The following is a 19,923-nucleotide window of genomic DNA, read 5'->3' as shown; positions in this document are numbered from 1 at the left end:
GCCGCGGCTCCCGCTCGCGCCCGCTTCCGGCTCCCCTTGGACGCCGCGGGAGGGGCTGCCCCCGCGCTCCCCTAGCCGGCTCGGAGGGCTCGCATCGCTCCCTCGGGAGGCCCCCGCGCTCCGGGCCGCCCTCTGCGGCCGCTTCCGCCGGGGGACGCCGCAGCGCCGCACGGAAAAAGCGCCGCCGCCCCCCCGCAGGCGTCGCAGAACCCGAAGTGTGGGGGAAACACTCTGGGCGGCCGTCTCGGCCCCCTTGCCAGCCAGGGAAAGGGCCCTTCTAGGCCCGCAGGGAGCGCCCCCTGGCGGCCGGGGGAGAGAGCGCGCCGCCAGCGCCGCCCGCGGAGAACGACGGCCCACCTTTCCGGGTTGTTGTGCGCGTGCTGCGATAAAAGACGCCGCGGGCGGGCTCGGGCAGTCGACCTCCAGGGCTGAACCGCGGCGCGCTGGGAGAAGCTCAGAGGAAAGGAAAGCGGGGCCCGCGGGTCTCCCTGCGGCCGGCGGAAGCATCGCGCGTCCTGGTGCCGGCGCAGAGGCTCGCCGCGCGTCCCCGCCAGGCTGACCGGCCAGCGGCATTTGCTGGAGGCGTTCGGCCCGGCCGCTCCGGCCATCGGCAGCCCCGCCGCCCCCTCTGACTTCAAGCGCCCGCCCGGCGCCGCGCCGTCCAATCGGCGGCCGGGCCGTTCTGCGCAGACGCGGCCGGCGGCATCCGGGTCCTTCGCCGAGGCGCGCGCCCAGCGAGGGAGGGAGGGAGGGGGAGGGGAGCCGTATTTGTGGCCGCCGCCGAAGCGCCGCAAAATGGCCGCCGCGCCGTCTGGAGCAGGAGCCGCCGCCGCCCCCGGAGTGGCCCCGCCGGAGGGAAAGCGGATCGCGGAGCTTCGCGTCATCGACCTCAAGTCGGAGCTGAAGCGCCGCAACCTGGACGCCACCGGCGTGAAGACCGTCCTCATCGCCCGCCTCAAGCAGGTGCGCCCTCAGGGAGGAGGCCGCGGGCCCAGCAGTGTCGGCCGGACAGGCGGGGAGAGGGAAGGGCGCGCCGGCTGCGGCCTGGGCCTGCGAGGAGAGCGGAGGGCCGTCCCTGCCTCGGCTCTCATCCCGCACGACCGTCCGCGGCTCAGCAACGAGAGAGGCCCGGCCTGGCCTGGCCTAGAGCCCCGGGCAGGCAGGGAGGCGGCCTTCCCGCCTTTCGATGGGCCTGGGCGGATTCAGGCCGAGCACGCTTCCTGCCCACCCATCCCTCTCAGCCGAGGGTTTTTCTCCTTGCTGAGCAAAGGCTCTTCGAGGTCAGAAAGTTGCTGGGAGAGTCTGGGCTGAAATTGAGCAACGTTCCCAAAGCCGCAAGGCCGCTCTTCTTCCCTTCTTCTCCCTGCCGTTAGGGATCTTCCTCCAAAAGGCATCTAACATGAATGCCACCCTGTTTTAGGGGCAAAACGCAAGTTTAGAACTATCTATTGTTCTTATTTTCTATTAGGCTATTGAAGAGGAAGGAGGAGACCCTGATAATATTGAAATAGCAGTTCCGACAGACGCCCTGAATAAGAAGCCAATCAAAGGAAAAGGTTAGAACTTAAGTAAAAACTTTTCTGTTAATGATGATCAAGACCGGCTGTTCGCTTACAGAAAAATGTTTCAGAATAAGTAAAATTACCTTCTAGGCCTAGGGTGCTAAAATGCCATCTAACTTCGTTGGCCTTGATTGGGGGGAAATGACCACCGATAGCAATTGCACTTCTGCTTAAATGCTGCTCCACAGCGTCAGCACAGGGTCCCAAATGGACTTGCAGAAGCACTATGGCATTGATTGAAGGGGATTGATTGAAGAACCACGTTTGTAACGCTCTCCAGAAAATTAACAAAGATTGAGCTGTTTTAAGTTCCAGTCTATTTGTTTAAAGTGTTTACCAGTATGCCATAATAAAAGATTTTAATTAGTATGTCCTGGCTTCTAGGTAAAAAGCAGGAAATTGACGAACTAAGTGGTGATGCTTCCATGGAAGATGACTCCTTGGTTAAGGTAATATTATGAGAAGCAAAGGTGGGGATTCTGAGCGTCCTTCCTCGGGAAAAGATCATTAAGAGCTTCTGATGCACATTCCTGGGTTTCCTCTGCACACTTGATAATTGCAGAGTTTTGTTTGATTTCTGAATAAATATGAGAGCTTCTAAACTGCTATCCTTGTTCTAGCAAACTATAACTGGACTGTGAATCTAAACAGCAGTGTGATAGCAGGATATTATGAAAGCTCAGTTCAGGAAGCATAAGCAGCTTCCTAACCTCCTGGAGAAACCTCACTAAATTGGCCATTTCCCTCTGCTGTGTCAAATATTCATATTGAAAGGAGTGTGAACTGGAAACCCACGATGCAAGTGATCACGATGGAAATGATGAATTGAAAGACTCTGAAGAATCTGCCGAAAATGAAGAATTCTTGAATTCTACCGTGCTGCCTCGTGCCGATAAGAAGAAATCTAATTTAAAGCAGATAGAGAAAGAGTTGGAAAATCAGGTACCCTACAAAATCCCTTAAACAGACACTATTCTCCCAATTTCCAGATAACAGAAGATGGCAGTTGTTGCATTCTGTGAACTAGTAAGAAAGGCCACCAAGTCATTATTGTTTCCTCCTCCTGCAATGTGGTTGTTAGTCTTTTCTCTTGGTGATGCCTCGGAGGTCTTAGCTGAGTGCCTTTCCCATTGTGTTCTGCTTCAAAAAGGTGACAGACCTGATTGTCACCTGGGATCTAAGGGATCATAAGCTCCAGAGGTTCTTTTACCAGGCTGACTATTTTGCACCTGCTGTCCTTCGGGATAGAGGTAACTGGCCGTGGCGATTTGGCATTAAAAGGTGAAGCATTAGATGTCAGTTTGCCTTTGGCTACTGTTAGCAGGGGGCAAGGCCCAGGTTTGGCTTTATTGCTTATCAAGTAAAAGACATAAATTGTAATCTGATGGCCAGCCTTAGAATATAAATTTTATTTTTAGTCCATCAGCAGAGACAAGAAGATAAATAGACGTTTCTTGGGTTCATGGGGTTTAATAGTTGATGTTCTGCATTATTTCATCACACACATAAAGGTAGAAGGTAAAGGAATCCCTGCTTACTCCACTAGTGGTTGCCGACTACTCGAGGGGTGGTGCCCACCTCCATTTCAAGGCTGTTGAGTCAGCATTGTCCAAAGAGATTTCCATGGTCATGAGGCCAGCATGGCATCACGGAACACGGTTACCTTCCAACCGAGGTGGTACCTGTTCATCTACTCGCATTTGCATGCTTTCGAACTGCTAGGTTGGCAGCAGCTGAGGCGAAGACGGTACCTCGTCCACTTGCACGGCCCTTGAGTCTTGAGCCTGGGCTGCCGAGGTGACAAGCCCAGCATCTTAACTGCTGAGTCACCACGCTGCCCCCATCGCACATGTTCCCCATTCCCAAATATGCATTTCATGAAAGAAAAACGCACGCAAGGAAGGAAAAAAATGTTACCATGTTAGGAATCCAAGCTGAAGAAGAAACGCTCTTTTTTCTTCCTGAAGAGATGGTGGCTGGAAGTCTTTTTGTCCTCTGCAGAGCTAGCGGTAGACCCTGGTGTACTTGATGATCCTGGCTCAGCATTCCTTGTGCTTTGCTCCAGCTGCAGTTTGTGAACTCCCATGTCGAAGGTTACTGTCCTTTTGAGTGACTTACATTAGTGTAGCATATGCCTAAATGGTTGTGTGGAGGTTAGCTCTTCATCACAAAAAATTGGGTGAAGGCAAGGAAAAGAAGCATAACCGTCTTCTTCTTCTCTTCAGTATTGTGTTATAGCTTGAGGAAATTCCTTGTTTAGGGTATTTTTGTGGCTCTACATTATTAGCTATAACTTAGTTTATGGGGAGACGGTGATCCATTAACTAAGCTGTCCTGTTTATTGACTTCAGTGTGCTTTGAATGAGCTCAATTTTCTGAAGTGCCGTAAACATGTCTGGAAAGAAGCCGAAAGTGGAATGTGCAGTAAGTGGAAGCTAGAGATGTTGGAGCCTCTTTTGGGGCTCATCGCTGGCTAGGCAGGGCTGCTCCTTCAGAGGAATCCCCAGGAAGAGTTTGCCAGATTTCCAGGTCTTCTTGCTTGGATGCCTTCCTGGGGACTCAGTGCAGCAGCTACTTAGAATCGGTTGTCCAAATGCAAGTTTACTATTAATACATCGATGTTTACGTATTCCTAGTAAGCCAGCTTATTTAGTCTGCTTTGGTTTATTTCTTCCATTTTAGTGCATCGATATTCAGGATCTGGAAGATGACAATTTTGCTCCCACTCATGTAAGTTCCTAAATAGCTTTTGAAAGATTTATTGAGAAGCTGGAAGTAGCTGCATTTAACCTACTGTAGAATAATAATATTGGCCTGTTTGAAGTCTGATATTTTTTCGCAGTATCCAAAAAGATGTGTACACCTCTGGCTTATGTCAGGTTATCTGGTGCTTCTTATGAATGGTGAAGTCGCTATCTCTACGTTTGTGTAGGAGTGACTAGTAGGACAAGCCTCCATTTCTGAGGTAGAATGACACAAAGCCTGGTATTTCTTTAAATATTCATTTTCTGTTGGCTTAATTTCTAAGTATGCCTGCTTTTATTGGGTCGCTCTCCCTCTTCCCCCTTCATGATCTGGAGTGCTTCTGATAAAATAAGGGTGTGATGCCAGCTTTTGTGATCATGAAATGTTGCTCACATTCTGTTGAAAAACTGAAGTGATTTAATCAGAGAAAAAGGAATGTTTGCTGATTTTCAATACCCCAAGCCTCAGTATTCACAAGGAAGTACCAGGTTGCTCAAATGCGGAACTCAGCACAGATAGACTATCTGATTTTTCTCTGAGAATTTCTTGATTGGTCGCAGAAAAGTGGCAGTGCCTCTCCCAGCTGCATCATGTTATAAGTTTTGAATATCCTTTCTAGATAGTAGAAACAATGGACTAATTGCAGCTGTGATTAGAGAACAAAAAAATTCAATTGCATATAGATTTTTATAAAGGGGGAAAACTCTAATTGAGCACTCCATAGAGTTCAAATCGCATATCTTTGCCCCTGTAAATGAATGGCAGTTTGTTTTCTTGGTAACCCGAACTTCATTTCAGAATGTTTATTTCTTTTTTCTTTAATTGGCAGGACGGAGAAGAGAATGAGAGAGGTATGTTTTAATTTCAATAGAGTTTTGAATGTACTAACATACTTCAGGTTGTTCCCACCCTTCCCCACCCTTTGGAAATAGCAAGTACCTTGGTTTGCTCCTTAAAAGTCGTCTCCATAGTAAGAGCCGTTGCCAAGGACAGTGGCTGAACCTCTGCTCGATTGGCTTTGATCCTCCCAACGTCACTGACTTCACTGGATCCGTACATACGGCCTTACTGGACAAAAGATGCTAAATTCTTTCAATTTAAGCCTTGTGGACAGGGTAAGTCTTGATGTCTACGCTGCACCTTGCACTGCAGTAACCAATAGCTGCCCAACGAAAACTAAATGCTCTACAGAATGGAATTGAAAAGCCCTTCAGACTGTGCACCATGCCCTTCCTTCATGCTCTGGCAATTGTCGTGCCCTCCTTTAAAGCTATAAATGAGAGCCATCTCCTCAGTGATACTCCTAAAAACCAAACTGGATGAAACTCTCAAGACTCCGGTGAAGAAACCCCTCTCGTGAGCTCCCTTCAGGATCTTGCAGGTTGTAGTCTAAAGGACATGATGGAATCATTGTGACTTCAACGAAAAGATGCCATCATTAAATGGACCCTTAACATGTGCAAGCTCAGGCTCGGCCTTTCGAAGGAGTCCCACAAGGGACGAAGAAGCCTCTTCGGGGAAAGCAAGAGTGCCGCCGGGAGTGAGCCCAACGGCAGGATTGGGGATGTTGACCGGCTGCCCTTTGGATGGAGACTGCCAATCCAGGGTGAACTTTGGCTGGCATAGATGAAGACGTGCAGCCAGTCTTTGGAAGGACAATGCAGCTGGCAGCAAGAGGCAACACCGCGTAGGTGGAGGCGTTGGGGCCTCGGAAGCGGACAGGAAGATGAAGCCCTCGATCCCTCGACGTGTAGCGGCCTTGACTTTGGCTGTTGCTGCCTCCTTAAGCCACAAAGAGCAGCAGATCTGCACACAGAAGCCCGTAATGGAGGCCAGACGCCTGTACTGAAGAACAGGTGTCTCCCGGACGGCATCATTGTCTGAACCCTGTTCAGGGTTGGTGTTTTTATCTAGAAAATTTGTTTACCATGAAGAATGAATGATCCTGGGTTTATATGTTAATGCCCCTTGTGTTCTTCCCTAACCTTCCATCGGTTCTAATAACTGGCTTTGTCTTTTCTAGGTCCTCTCTTCTAGCTTATGCATATGAAAATGTTTAAACTTCTTGTTTTGCCATATTTATTCCTGTTAAATCCTCTTAGATAAAGCAGGTTCTGGTGATGGTACACAAGAAGTATCTAAAGCTCTCCGTTCAGAAGAGAGCCTAGCTGAGGCTGAACACTCGGCTGCTCAGGAAGAGATGGAGGCCAACGTCTCTCTGAAAGAAGCTGATGATGATAACATATCGGTTACAATCCAGGCCGAAGATGCCATCACTCTGGATTTTGATGGAGATGACCTTCTGGAAACAGGTAAAAATCTGAAAATTACAGATTCAGAAGCAAGCAAGTCAAAAGACGATGGGCAAGATGCCATTGCGCCGAGTTTGGAGAAAGAAGGCAAAGACTATGAGATGAGCAAGAACCATAAAGATGGTAAGAAGGAAGACGGCGCGATGGGGGAGCCCGTCAAGAAGGAAGCCCGAGAAAGCTCGAAGAAAGCAGAATCTGGAGACAAAGACAAGGACTCTTTGAAGAAAGGTCCCTCGTCCACTGGGACCTCTGGTCAAGCAATGAGGTTTGTCTTTCTATGTCCGTTCTTTAAGGTTCTGCCAGCATTCAATAAGATCACTCTGCATTAAGGTGGTAGCAACAAGAAACTTATAATTAGTATCTTATGCTCCTGCCTGTAAAATATTTTGATGGCTGTAAGTTACCTGTGTGGTTTTTTTGTTAAAAAAAAAAAATCAGGATCTTCGTATAAGCATTGACGAATTGACAGCATTTGATTTTTTGTTTTTTCAAATAGTCAAGTTTTAAGTAGCCTTGTGATGATAATGAACAACTCTCAGTTCTGAGAAACACCAAAATGAAGCCAAGTCCCAGTCCTGAAATGTGCAGAAGATTACCATATATCCACTGAATAAAATTGTCAGAAAATCTAGATCTTCAGGCATCTTAGGGAGAATCTGCAAGAAGCCATGATGCGGGGAGATCACTTATCCAATCCAATTGCAGTGCATTCCTGCTTTCACTCACACCTCATTCTCCTCTCTCTCCCCCCCCCCCCCCTTTTAATGATTGGGTTAATAGCGTAAGATTCTCAACAAGCAAGTTCTGCTTGTTCAGTCTCTGATTTGTTCCTCCTCCTAGCTTGGCCAAGGAGTCTAAAGAAAGCAAGAGCACCTCCAAAGATGACAAAGGTAATGCGCTTCTGGGTCTGCAGAGGAAGCGGGCGCTTCTGACTTGGGGAAGGGAGCAGGGAGAATTGCTGCTAGGTCTCCTTGCGGGGGGGGGGGGAACACTCCTTCAGCTGCTTCCTTTCTGGCAGAAGGTTTGGCTTACTGGTTCTCGTTGCCTGATTTGAAAACTCTTTTGAACAGAAGGCTGCCTTTCAGTTGGGAGATTCGGCTTTGGGGGTTTCTGATTTTGGGTGGGGCTCCTTATTCTTGAGAATGTAACTGATCTCTAAATTTCAAAGAACCCTGGAAAAGAAAGAAGGGATGGAGAATTAGGGGGTGACTGGCTTCCCACTTGGGGGCTTTAGTCATGCTTTCTGTTTGGTGATGCTAAGAGAAAGCCACCTTGCTAGAAAACTGATTCCAAACTGTAGGAGTTTCCTTTCTGGTGCTGAAATTGGTTTCCCTAAAGCATTGGGAACCGGGATTCTCCTGCTGAACATGATGTATTTTCTGACTGATGATGCAGTTATAAGCACGTGGTGCATTTTTGCTCTCTTGTATTTCCACAGTAAGAGGAGTTTGTGGAATGCAAGCAGCTAAAATAATATTAACGCTTAATATTAATGATTTCAAAAGGAGGTTTGGTATAGAAATGTTTCTTGAAGAGAGTGAAGAAATATTCTTTGTCGAGGCATGAAAAATAATGCTTTGATTGTAAAAAGTTATTGAAAGAACAATTTTAAATGTGAATTATATAAATTGTTCATATGGATGTTTAAATGGTTTGGCATATACCCTACAAGACTGAGGTCAGCCGGTTCATAATTAAAACTTACTTTGAAAAGATAAGGATATATAACAAAATAAAAGGTACCTGGCTCTTTTAAAAAAGTGGGAAGCAGTCAATTCTTCAAGCAATGTGGGAGGGGGAAGAAGAAACTGAAGCTGACAAGAAGCAGTCATGTCACAATCTAGGGCAGTGGTCCATCCCCAACCTTTCTAGCTCTATGGACCAGCGGCAGGGGGGGAGAGGGAATGGATGGTCTTGTGTGCGTCTGTGTGTGTGCGCGTGCTGCTTGTGCAAATGCACCTTTGCTCACCCGCCACTTGCGCAACCCAGTTCCCAATGGGCCGCAGCCCAGGGATTGGGGACCCCAATGTCTTTTGCAGTTCTAGCTGGCTTCACTGTCACTGGCTTCACGAAGCTACAAAGTAGAGTTGCCAGAGACCCCAAAGGCCGCATCCTGTACTGGCAGGCTAGAGAATTTGCCCTCTGCCTCTTCTCAGTGCCCTGGTCTGACAGCAGCTCTCTGCCATCTTGCCTGCAGTCGAGTTGTGCGAAGGTGGCAGGGGGGGGGGAGTGTTTTCCCCCATGTTTTTCCTTTAAAGAAAAGCCTTACGCAGGTGGGGATTATCTGCGGTTTGGTATATCTGCTGTAGGTTGGAACTAAGCCCAAAACCTACAGTCTCATCCCTTGTTCTCTCTACACATTGCTTCTTATCAGAAGAAAACAGTTTTTGCTTCCCATGACTTCACTGGCGATGTTTGTGTCAATTGACCTTGAAACATTTTTCTGCCGAATTTCACTGTAGGAAGTGCCAGCAGCGGGAGCAGCAGCTCCACTAAGAACTTATGGGTTAGTGGATTGTCCTCCAACACTAAAGCTGCTGATCTGAAAAACCTCTTTGGCAAGTATGGCAAGGTACGGCTCGGCTGGAGTGGGGCGACTCCAATCCAAGGTTGCGCCAGAGAGCTGCGTAAACAAAGGGAAAATGTTTTGCTGACTATATTAACAGTCTACAGTGCAATACGCTATGGTGCGCTCATAGGATCCTATAACTAGTCTGATCAGCAACCCAACCCTTGTGAGAAGAGGGGCTTATTCTGTATTTGCCCAGATGAATGAACAGGCTAAAAGATGTGAGACCATGAATGGAATTGTTTTTTTGGCCAAGGAGGGGGGGGGGAGGGTTGGATGGCCGTTTCCCATGTCCTTTGACCCATAGCTCTGGGGAAAGGGTGGGTGTGTATTTATGCTTTGTCATATACTAGGAAATGATGTTGCTCTTCCCTTCTATGGGCTGTCAGGGTTTTTTTGGTTAAAGAAGCAGGGGCAGTCAAGGCTTAGGAAAGTATTGGCTGGAGTTTAAAATACCTTATATTTTCATTATTATGACTTCTAAGATGAAGCACATAATTTATATTGCAAAAAGGACAGCTAAGGAAAGAGAAGGGCATTCTTCCTGGGGTTCTGTTCTGTGTCTTGTGTGCTTAAGCATTTGAGGGCACAGCACATGCTAAAAGAACTATAAGAGAAGGAGCGGAGATTTCCACACCTGCACTCAGGTAGAAGTAACACTGTGACTCTTGAGTAAACCAGAATAGCCAAGGGGCTGAGATAGTGGCCCTCTTCACCTGGCAAGGCCACCCTGTACAGCGTTTTGGCCCACCTAAACAAGCAGGCTGCTTGCAGTGGGTTCCTGCCCTTAAAACTCTTTTCCCTTTTGGTAGCATTCCTACAAAAGGGGCCCAGGAAAGGTGAAGAGAGAAGGGCCGATAGAGCCCCCAAGTAGGACTGGTTTCTCTGCCAAAGCCCCCCTGGGGGTTCAGTTGCAGGGCCAGAGTAGCAAAATGATACCTTGATGTCAAAATGCGCTTCATGGTTGTTCTTGGCTTTTGTAGGTCCTTGCTGCAAAGGTGGTCACCAGTGCCCGAAGCCCTGGGGCAAAGTGCTACGGCATCGTGACCATGTCCTCGAGCACCGAAGTGGCAAGGTGCATTGCCCACCTTCACCGCACAGAGCTCCATGGGCAGCAGATTTCCGTTGAGAAAGTAGGTGGGATGACGCACGGCCAGAGTCTCTAGAGCGAGGAGGAGGAGGAGGAGAGAGGAGTTTGGTTTTAACAGCAGCCTCTGTGTGTTTCGTTCAAGAAACCTTGGGCTGCCTAGCCAGTTCTCGTGCAGGAAGCCTGCAGAATTGAGGAAAAGGGTTCCTGTCAAAAGGACCTGGTTTGGAAAAAAGCCTGGCGATGGGCCAGATTTGAGAAGTGGGCTAGGCAGGCCGTTAGCGGCTCAGAATCCTGTGCAAAAGTGGAGAAGCTCCGTTGTGGAGGACGGACCCTCTGGAGAGTGTCAGGGCTCCCTTTGGAGCCTGGTGGGGAGGCTCCTCTTCCCACCCTTCCCTTAAGAGGGGAGGGAGGAGCCCCTGTCAGTCAGGTGATGGCGGGAGCGGTCGCGTTCAGTGCAGAAGGATTCTTTGGGATTGGCGTTTAAGACTTGATGCTCCCTTTTCTTCACAACTGTGCATGCATATGAATCTCCGTGTGTGTACATAATGCATATCTCTACAGGTCAAAGGTGATCCTTCCAAAAAAGAACTGAAGAAAGAAAGTGATGAGAAATCTGGCTCTAGCAGGAACCCTGGAGAAAAGAAGACGACGTCGAGTGACAAAAGCAGCAAGTAAGAGCTCGGCACACCCCCAAATTTTGTTGCCTGTCTAAAGTGTTTGCAAAGAGCTAGTTGTTTGGCACATAAAAGGTTTGGAAGCTCTGCGGGACATAAACCCCCCCCCCAAAAAACACACAACACACACACACCCCAGCTTTGACTCTGTGGTTTCAGAAACCTGCCTTAAAGAGAACACATAACTTAGCCATATCTAACTGATTCGCCTCCCTTCAATAGGAGTTAGACTTCTATACCGCTTCATGGGGCTTTCAGCCCTCTCTAAGCGGTTTTACAGAGTCAGCATATCGCCCCCACAGTCTGGGTCCTCATTTCACCCACCTCGGAAGGATAGAAGGCTGAGTCAACCTTGAGCTGGTGAGATTAGAACCGCCGAACTGCAGATAACAGTCAGCTGAAGTGGCCTTCAGTGCTGCACCCTAATCACTGCGCCACCTCGGCTCTTCAGATCGACTGAATTCTTCTGGAAGCAAGTTCTTCACTGTGTGTGTCCTTACTCCTATTTTTTAACAGAACTCCCTCCAAAAAGGAGGACAAGAAAGCTGATAAATCTGAGAAGAAAGAGAACAAGGACATGAGGAAGCCCGATGGGAAGGATGAGAAGAGCGACAGTGGATCCGGCTGCACCAGCCAAGAGCCTGCTAAGACCCCCGAGGACAGGAAGCGGCCAAGTACGTCCAGGGGCTTCCTTACCTGGGAGGCTGGGGGGGGGGGGGGCAATGGTCCTTAGTCCAAGGGTCAGCAGTCCTCTTGGGCTCACTGTCCTGAACTGTGGGGAGGGGGATGAGGAGGGGGATGCTTGGGGAATGGAAAGTAGAGACTCCTCAAGCCCCAAAGTCACCCAGCTGGAAGTAGGAGGGGCCTGCATGCTAAAATGCACTTGGACTGACCTTTATGAAAACATCTTGCGTGGATTTGATCGGTTACATGGGCTGGGCAGCAAGGGACAGTTGTCGGGGAGTAGAATCTGGAGATTTGGGCACACAATTCTGAACTCTGGCTACGCGCTAGTAATAAAATCATACTTTTCTCAACAAATGGAGCCAAGGATCATCTCTATTTAGAGGTTTAGGTTGTGGCTAGTCTGACACCCAAGTCTTACTCAGATTGGCCATTCTTGGCAAATTGCTCCAGATGTATTGTACTGGCCTCTCCCTCCGGTTTGGTCAAAAGGCCCACTGCTCTGGTTCCTGTTTCTAAGGAGAATACATCCAGCACGGCTGGAGAGCATCAAGCTGTTTTTCTGCGGGCAAGGCTGCAGATCCATCTGGGAATTTTTCCTTCGGTGTTAAATGTGTCTCTTTCTCTTCTAAAGGTGTAAAAAGTCCGAGTCATATGGTCATTTTAGACCAAACTAAAGGAGATCAGATTCACACAAGGACCATAAGAAGAGGGAGATTTGACAAGGTACGTAAAAATGCAACCCTCCTTGGCAAGTGACAATGAAGGGAATAGTTGCTACTTTCTAAACCTGTAGGTGGAGGTAGCAAGATTTGCCAATATATCTAAAAGAAGAATTCTGAGGTTAGTTTCAAGAGCTGGAAGGCAGAGATGGTCAAATGAGCTGCCAAAGACTTTTCCTCCCGCCGCCAGTGGGCAGGCTCACCAAGCGCTTCTCCAGCGCTTCTCTGGACAGCACAACCCACAGTGCTGATGCGGAGACCCAAAACATTTCTTCTCATGAAATGCTCTTAGTGGCCAACTTGTTTTCCTTTCTGAAATTAGAGAGAGCGTGTGAGAAATGTTCTCTTTTCGACTATCTTAAATGTGAAACTTGACAAAATGGCCATTTTTAGCTCTCTATTAGAATTGTTCCAAGCCCTCAACTGAGTGCTTTGACCTCAAGAGGCATCCTGAGTATTTGAGGGTGTTTGAAGGATTTTGCATTCGAATCAGCAGCTTTGCCCAACCTCAAGCTTTGCTGTTAGGATAGTTCAAAGTGAAACATTTTGCACATTTGAACTTCCAATGCATTAATCCATAGTAAGGATTTGAACAAAGGGACGCAGTGGCTAAGAAACCGGACTTGTCGATCAGAAAGGTTGGCAGTTCAAACCCCTAACGCTACATAACGGAGTGATGTCCCAACTTCTGCCAACCTAGCAATTCGAAAGCATGTAAAAAATGCAGATAGAAAAATAGGAACCACCTTTGGTGGGAAGGTTCCCTGCGCCTTCAGCGTTGAGTCATTGGAGAGTGCTGGCTCTTCGGCTGTGAAATGGAGATTTCAAAGTCGGGAATGACTAGCACATATGTGCGAGGGAAATCTTTACCTTTTAAGGATTTCAACAACTGTTGTTAAATCTGCATTTGTGTAACTTGTCTCCAGCCACCAATGTTAAGGAACAAAGAGCGCTTTCTTCACGATAAAATGAAGTTCAGAGACTACCGAGGCAGAAAGGACATTTTGCCTTTTGAGAAAATGAAGGAGCAACGCATGAGGGAACACATTGCGCGATTGGAACGGATACGGCGTGCTGTGGAGCTCAGGAGGTAGGCTCAGAAGTGGCTTTTCCTAAAGCGCCACAAGATGAAGCCAGGAAAAGAAGAGAGTTTTTTTCCAAACCATCTTGTGCCCTGGGGAAGGGCTGGGCAGCCTCCTTTTCCATTCAGGTGCAGCCTCACCTGGGACGTCTGAGGGAGTTGTAGGGACCTGATACACAGGAGGCAAGCCTGTCTCGGGGCCTCCCCTTCTGGGGTGGGGTTCGAAGTAGGAAGGTGGCGGGGGGTTTCTAAAGCATCCTATAGAATTTTCCACCTGCCAACTTTTTAAAATATATCATGGTCACCTAACTGTTCTTTAGTATTACTTGTAATATTCATCAGGATTCCTTTATTGTTGAGATTGTTTCTCTTGTGCTTTGAAATATTTGGCCGGGCCTTGTTGGGTACCCAGGAGAAGAGTTGGGAACTGAAGCCTCTTCTTTTCTTGCTGTTCTGTGCACCGGGCTAATCCGGGACGACCTCTCTCTGCGACGTCTCCTTTGCAGGCGAAGGGAAATGGCAGAGCGCGAGAGGCGGGAGCGCGAGCGGATCCGACTGCTGCGGGAGCGTGAAGAGCGGGAGCGGCTGCAGAGGGAGCGGGAACGACTGGAAATAGAGCGGCAGAAGTTGGAGCGGGAGAGGATGGAGCGGGAGCGCCTGGAGCGGGAACGCATTCGGATTGAGCAGGTGCGCTGGGGGCTCCCATTCGTCTCATTTCCCTCAGAGTGCCCGAACCCAAAACGAAGCTTTAGAAGAAGGAATGTGGGAGCGGCATATCTGCCGTGCCAACTAATGAACCTTTTGCTCTCGGTGCAGATCAGCCCTCAGAAACAGTATTGCCAGCTGTCCTTGCTCTGGCTTTTGGAAATCACTTCTTCTGTGCTAGTCTTGCTGCAATATGTTGGATAAAATCTGGACATTACGCGCCCCGCCCCCAAATTCAGTGCAATTTGCGAAGCTGCAGAGGTCTGAGGCCTGGTGCAGAGCCGGGGCCTCCTCTCCAAAAAGCGTTTCTCTCCTGCGTAGGAGCGGCGTAAGGAGGCGGAACGGATCGCCCACGAGAGAGAAGAGCTCCGCCGCCAGCAGCAGCAGCTTCGCTACGAGCAAGAGAAAAGGAACGCCCTCAAGCGGCCTCACGATGTGGATCACCGGTGAGTGGGTGCCTGCCACAGGAGGCCTCCTTCCTGAGCAAGTCTGGACGGCACCAGCAGCCCATCTGGCTGTCCCGTGGGGTGTGGTTCGTGTAACTAGCCGAGCCCCGTGCGGTTGGGCGGCTGTTTGGGTTCCCACGGGCCGTGGCCAAGAGCTCTGAGGCCTTTCTCCCCCTTTAGAAGAGACGAGACCTACTGGAACGAAAGCAAGAAGATGACTTTGGACACAGACACCCGCTTCGGCCACGGCTCTGACTACAGCCGGCAGCAGAACCGCTTTACTGACTTTGACCACCGGGAGCGGGGCCGATACCCCGAGGGTTCGGCAGTGCAGCCCTCGTCCTTTGAGAGGTGGGTGCAGAGGAGGCTCGGGGGGGGTTCGGAAGGCCAAATGACCTTCAGCACGGGAGGGCAGAGAACGGGCACCTCCGAGACTTCATTGCACCTGGCGAAGGAACTTCAGAAAAATAGGACCTTAAAACCAGGGAAGCAGAGAGCAAACCTCTCAAGAATAGCTAGGATCCTCATGCAAAGCTTTGGCCGAACGTCTTTCTTACCATCAGATTACTTATCAGTAAGGGTTATTTTACAATATATTATATTTGAATAAATATAATGCTGGTAAAATAATTGACTAAAAATTGAATCCCCTTTCGCAAGGAATTGTGTATGACTTGCTGCATAAAAATTGTACAAAACAAGCACAGACCTCAGGCTTGTTATGGAGAGGCAGCTTTTGTGTAAGCCTGAACATTTTTATTGGAGGCCTGGCCTTGCGTTGCTCTTCTTCTGTGCCAGTGACGTAGCTTTGCCCGTCTGCCAGACTCCTCCGAGTTTTCGCCTTTGCTGGGCTGCTCCTCGAGGCGTCCAAGGGCCCCTTTCATTGAACCGAGGAAGACACACTTTGCTTTTCTCATCAGGCGTGAACGATTTGTCAACCCAAGTGAGGGCAAAAAGACTCGTCCGACTGGAAGAAGGGAGGAGCCTGCGTTTGAGAGGTACCCCAAGAACTTTGATTCAAGAAGGAACGAAGCCCCCCAGCCTCGCAACGAGCTCCGAGACAGCGACAGGAGAGAAGTGAGGGGAGACCATGACGAGAGGAGGACTGTGATCATTCAGGAGAGGCCCAAGATCCCTCATGGCCGGCACCCACGGGAATCCGGCCCCAACCCCTCCCGGCAAAGCTCTTGGAAGGGGGAAGGAGGCATGAACCCCGAGAAACGGGATGCCAGGTGAGAGATGGACGGGGGCCCTGAAGGAGGTCGTTCCCTCCCCTCCTAAATGCTACCTGTGACTGAAGCAGGGCTGGGCGCTGTGCTGAGGAGGGCTTTGGTTGGGCTCTTCTGGCACAGCCGCATCCCGCAGCTTGGGCCCAAGGACCTCCGTGGAGCAGGCCGAGGGACCGTTGCCTTCGGTTCAGCCCTCTCGGAGGCAGCTTAGAGTGCCAGGTTGACGTCTCCTTGTTTCCCCAGAGAAAGGACGGAAAGATCCGGCCGAGAGGTCTCTGGACATGCCGCGAGAGGGGCCCCTGCAGGCAGCCGCAGCGGCGCATCTGGCTATGGAAGCAGAGACACCGAGCGGGGCGTGATCGAGCGGGGCAGTGGCGGACAGGTGAGCCTCCGAATGGGCTGGCAGTGAGCAGGGCCTTGCCCGTGTTCCTCCCGCTTAGGGTGGCCGCTTCAGCAGGGATCTGGAGGCCCTCCCCTTGATATAGGCTGCCTTTCTAGCCCTCGGAGCGATCGCTGCGGCCGTAGGGAACGGTCTAAACTCCTCCGTCCAAGAATTGGAATTGGAATTGGAATTGATTTTATTTGTAGGCCGCCCTTTTCCCTGGGGGGACTCAGGGCGGCTCACAGAAACCAGGGAGAGGGGAATACAATACAATACAATACTACGACAACAACACATAATAAAATAATACGCAACATGCATACAACATTCGGGCGGGGTAGTGGTCCTTATCCCCAGGCCTGACGGGCGAGCCAGTTCTTCAAGGCTGTGCGGAAGGCCTGGACGGTGGAGAGGGTACGAATCTCTACGGGGAGCTCGTTCCAAAGGGTCGGGGCCGCTACTGAGAAGGCCCTCCTCCTTGTGGTTGCCAGCCGACATTGGCTGGCCGATGGGATGCGGAGGAGGCCTAACCTATGAGATCTTATAGGCCGTAGGGAGGTAATTGGCAGAAGGCGGTCTCTCAAGTATCCAGATCCACTGCCATGTAGGGCTTTATGGGTGGTCAATAGCACCTTGAAGCGCATCCGGAGATCAACAGGTAGCCAGCGCAGCTCGCGGAGGATAGGTGTAATGCGGGTGAATCGGGGTGCACCCGCAATCACTCGCGCGGCTGCGTTCTGTACTAGCTGAAGTCGCCGGATGCTCTTCAAGGGCAGCCCCATGTAGAGCACATTGCAGTATTCCAGCCTAGAAATCACGAGGGCCCGAGTGACTGTTGTGAGGGCCTCCCGGTTCAGGTAGGGTCGCAACTGGCGCACCAGGCGTACCTGGGCGAATGCCCCCCTGGTCACAGCCGCTATATGATGGTCGAATGACAGCTGTGAATCCAGGAGGACTCCCAGGTTGCGAACCCTCTCTGAGGGGTGTAAAATTTGACCCCCCAGCCTGAGTGTTGGATTAATGGCCGAATTTTTGGGAGGAAAACACAACAGCCACTCGGTCTTTTCTGGGTTGAGCACAAGCTTGTTAATCCTCATCCAGTCCATGACGGCTTCGAGCCCCCGGCCCATTACGTCAACCGCTTCATTGATTTGGCACGGGGCGGACAGATACAATTGAGTATCGTCCGCATATTGATGGTATCTAATCCCGTGCCTGCGGATGATCTCTCCCAGCGGTTTCATGTAAATGTTAAATAGTAGGGGGGATAAGACCGAACCCTGCGGCACCCCATATTTCAGGGGCCTTGGGGACGATCTCTGCCCTCCCACTAACACCGACTGCGACCTGTCCGAGAGGTAGGAGGAGAACCACCGTAACACGGTGCCTCCCACTCCCACCTCCCGCAGTCTTCGCAGAAGGATACCATGGTCGATGGTATCGAAAGCCGCTGAGAGGTCAAGGAGGACCAGGATGGAGGGATGTCCTTCATCTCTGGCTCTCCAGAGATCATCCATCAATGCGACCAAGGCGGTTTCAGTGCTGTAACCGGGTCTGAAGCCTGACTGGAAGGGGTCTAGATAGTCTGCTTCCTCCAAGGACCGTTGGAGCTGGAAGGCCACCACCTTCTCGACAACCTTCCCCAGAAAGGGGAGGTTGGAGACCGGGCGGTAGTTATTAAGGACAGCTGGATCTAGGGATGGCTTCTTCAGGAGGGGTCTCACCACCGCCGCCTTCAGTGCGGCGGGGAAGTTCCCCTCCCGAAGGGAGGCGGTTACAACCGCCTGGATCCAGCCTCGTGTCACCTCACTGCAGTTAGAAACCAGCCATGAGGGACACGGATCCAAAGCACAGGTGGAGGAACTCACAGCTCTCATGGCCTTGTCCACATCCCCGGGGGTAACCTCCTGAAACTCAACCCAGAGCTGTTGTACTTGGTCCCCCTGAGTCTCGGCTGGAACTGCAGGTGTGGAGTCCAAGTCCGTCCGAAACCGAGCAATTTTGTCCGCTAAGAATTGGGCATATTCTTCAGCTCTGCCCTGCAAGGGTTCCCCCGCCTCCCTTTTGTTCAACAGGGAGCGGGTTATCCTAAACAGGGCGGCTGGGCGGGACTCAGCGGACGCAACCAGGGAGGCTATATGTGATCTTTTGGCTGCCCTAAGTGCCCTAGTATATTCCCTGGTGCAGGTGGTTACCATTGCTCGGTTCGCTGCGGACTTATCGGACCTCCAACGGTGCTCCAGGCATCTCCTCCGGCGCTTCATCTCCCGGAGCTCCTCGGTAAACCAAGGTGGTCTCCGGGATCCGCCGCCTCGGAGGGGCCGCAGAGGATAACTATTTCCTGAAGCCAATCTTGAGTGTCAGCAGCAGCAGCAGCAGCACCTTAAAGGCCAGCCCTGGGAGACGCTGCTGCAAAGGGTTCAGTGAGGCCGGCCAGCTCTCTTCCAGGCTTTCCAAAGGGTTAGATTTGTCCCCCTGCTGCATGATGTCGTTCTGCTCTTAGATTAACCTCCCTCCCTTCCTTCCCTCCTTCCCAGCATTATAACGAAGACCGCCATGTGGTTGAGCGGCATGGCCGTGATGCCGGACCAAGGAAAGAGTGGCATGGCCCCAATTCACAGGGCAGCAGTTACCACCACGAAGCGAGGAGGATGGGAGAGCCGAACCGGAGGCGGCACGATGTCTTCTCACTCAAGGTACCTTTGATGCTGCTTCCTCCCACCCCCACCTGAAACCTTTTAGCAGTTGACAGTCAAGCGTGTGGCCCTTGGGGGCCCCCAATAAGCAAATCCTTTCAGCCAGGAAATGCTGGCAGTCCCAGCTCTTGGAAGGCTGCTTCCACGGCACGGGTTTACCCGTCACAGGGTCCCTACGCAACCCCCCCCCAGGGGCCGCCATTTCTTTTCTTCCTCCCACAGCCGCCCTTTTTGGCACCCCTGTTGGCAGTGTCTTCAGTTTAGTCTTGAGTTTTTCATTTTTCAAAAGCTCATAGCTGTTTCTCTTTAAAATTTATTCCAGTAATTCTTCACCCATTAACAGAGTTCTACAAATTGCCGGCAGTTCCAAGCAGAGGGAAGCGGTTCTGGATTTAAGCAATTTAAGAGTGGACCTGCACGAAGATTTTGAGCCCTTTCAACCTGCTCGCTCCTTGGTCTCAAGATAACTTATTGGAAATCTCTTGTGAACAGAAAGCTTTGGATGAGAAAACTTGTCTTTTTAAATTTTCATTTTAACATAGTTGCATTTTCCTCACTTCGGAGGCATTCTAAGTAAGTTAGGCTGTTGGGTTTGGGGTAGTTCAGGATCTCTCTTGAAGGGCGCTGCTCCCTCCAACTCCAGGACCCCCCGAGCGAATGGGGAGCAAAGACATGCGCGCTGTACAGAAACCTGGTAGTTTTCATTTGCCGGCAGTAGCTCTGTAAATGTCAGGCTTGAAAATTAGGTCCTTGCCACAAAATATATGGGTAACTGAAGCTGTACATCAACCCCCCTTCCCCCCCCCCCTTGCTTTTTGGTGTGTAGAACAGGATGGTGGTTTTAATTTCTGGGTATTATGTAACTATTTTTGCAGAACTTGTTACACTGAGTGGATCCTTATCCAAACCAATGTAGCTCCTTTCCAAATAAACTTCATAATCTCTATAGTACCTGCCTGGATACCTTGGTGTGTCCAATGCCGCCCTCTGATCCTCACGTTTCCCTTTCTTGGGGAACTGAGCCCA

The 19,923-nt window shown here is 50.4% G+C and overlaps 1 protein-coding gene across 1 annotated transcript; it reads left to right on the top strand.

The window, feature by feature from the left end:
• The first annotated feature begins 762 nt into the window (after nt 1-762).
• Nucleotides 763-19,845, top strand: SLTM (SAFB like transcription modulator). The gene is given in 23 exon segments (XM_014058730.2): nt 763-963; nt 1,469-1,556; nt 1,947-2,011; nt 2,337-2,504; nt 4,245-4,292; nt 5,137-5,158; nt 6,410-6,884; nt 7,460-7,509; nt 9,082-9,191; nt 10,172-10,321; nt 10,840-10,949; nt 11,469-11,626; nt 12,271-12,362; nt 13,285-13,448; nt 13,946-14,126; nt 14,466-14,590; nt 14,771-14,941; nt 15,511-15,822; nt 16,063-16,201; nt 18,739-18,860; nt 18,862-18,897; nt 19,220-19,269; nt 19,272-19,845. Coding segments are annotated over 23 exon segments (3,060 nt in total). The 5' UTR covers nt 763-795; the 3' UTR covers nt 19,328-19,845.
• The last annotated feature ends 78 nt before the right edge of the window (nt 19,846-19,923 follow it).

This window comes from Thamnophis sirtalis, unplaced genomic scaffold (assembly GCF_051295495.1).
Source record: "Thamnophis sirtalis isolate CommonGarterSnake01/CBP01778 unplaced genomic scaffold, rThaSir2_p1.2 scaffold_2, whole genome shotgun sequence".
In the NCBI taxonomy this organism is placed as follows: domain Eukaryota; kingdom Metazoa; phylum Chordata; class Lepidosauria; order Squamata; family Natricidae; genus Thamnophis; species Thamnophis sirtalis.
The sequence above is the reverse complement of the archived record's forward strand: the minus strand, read 5'-3'. Positions and strand labels throughout refer to the sequence as shown.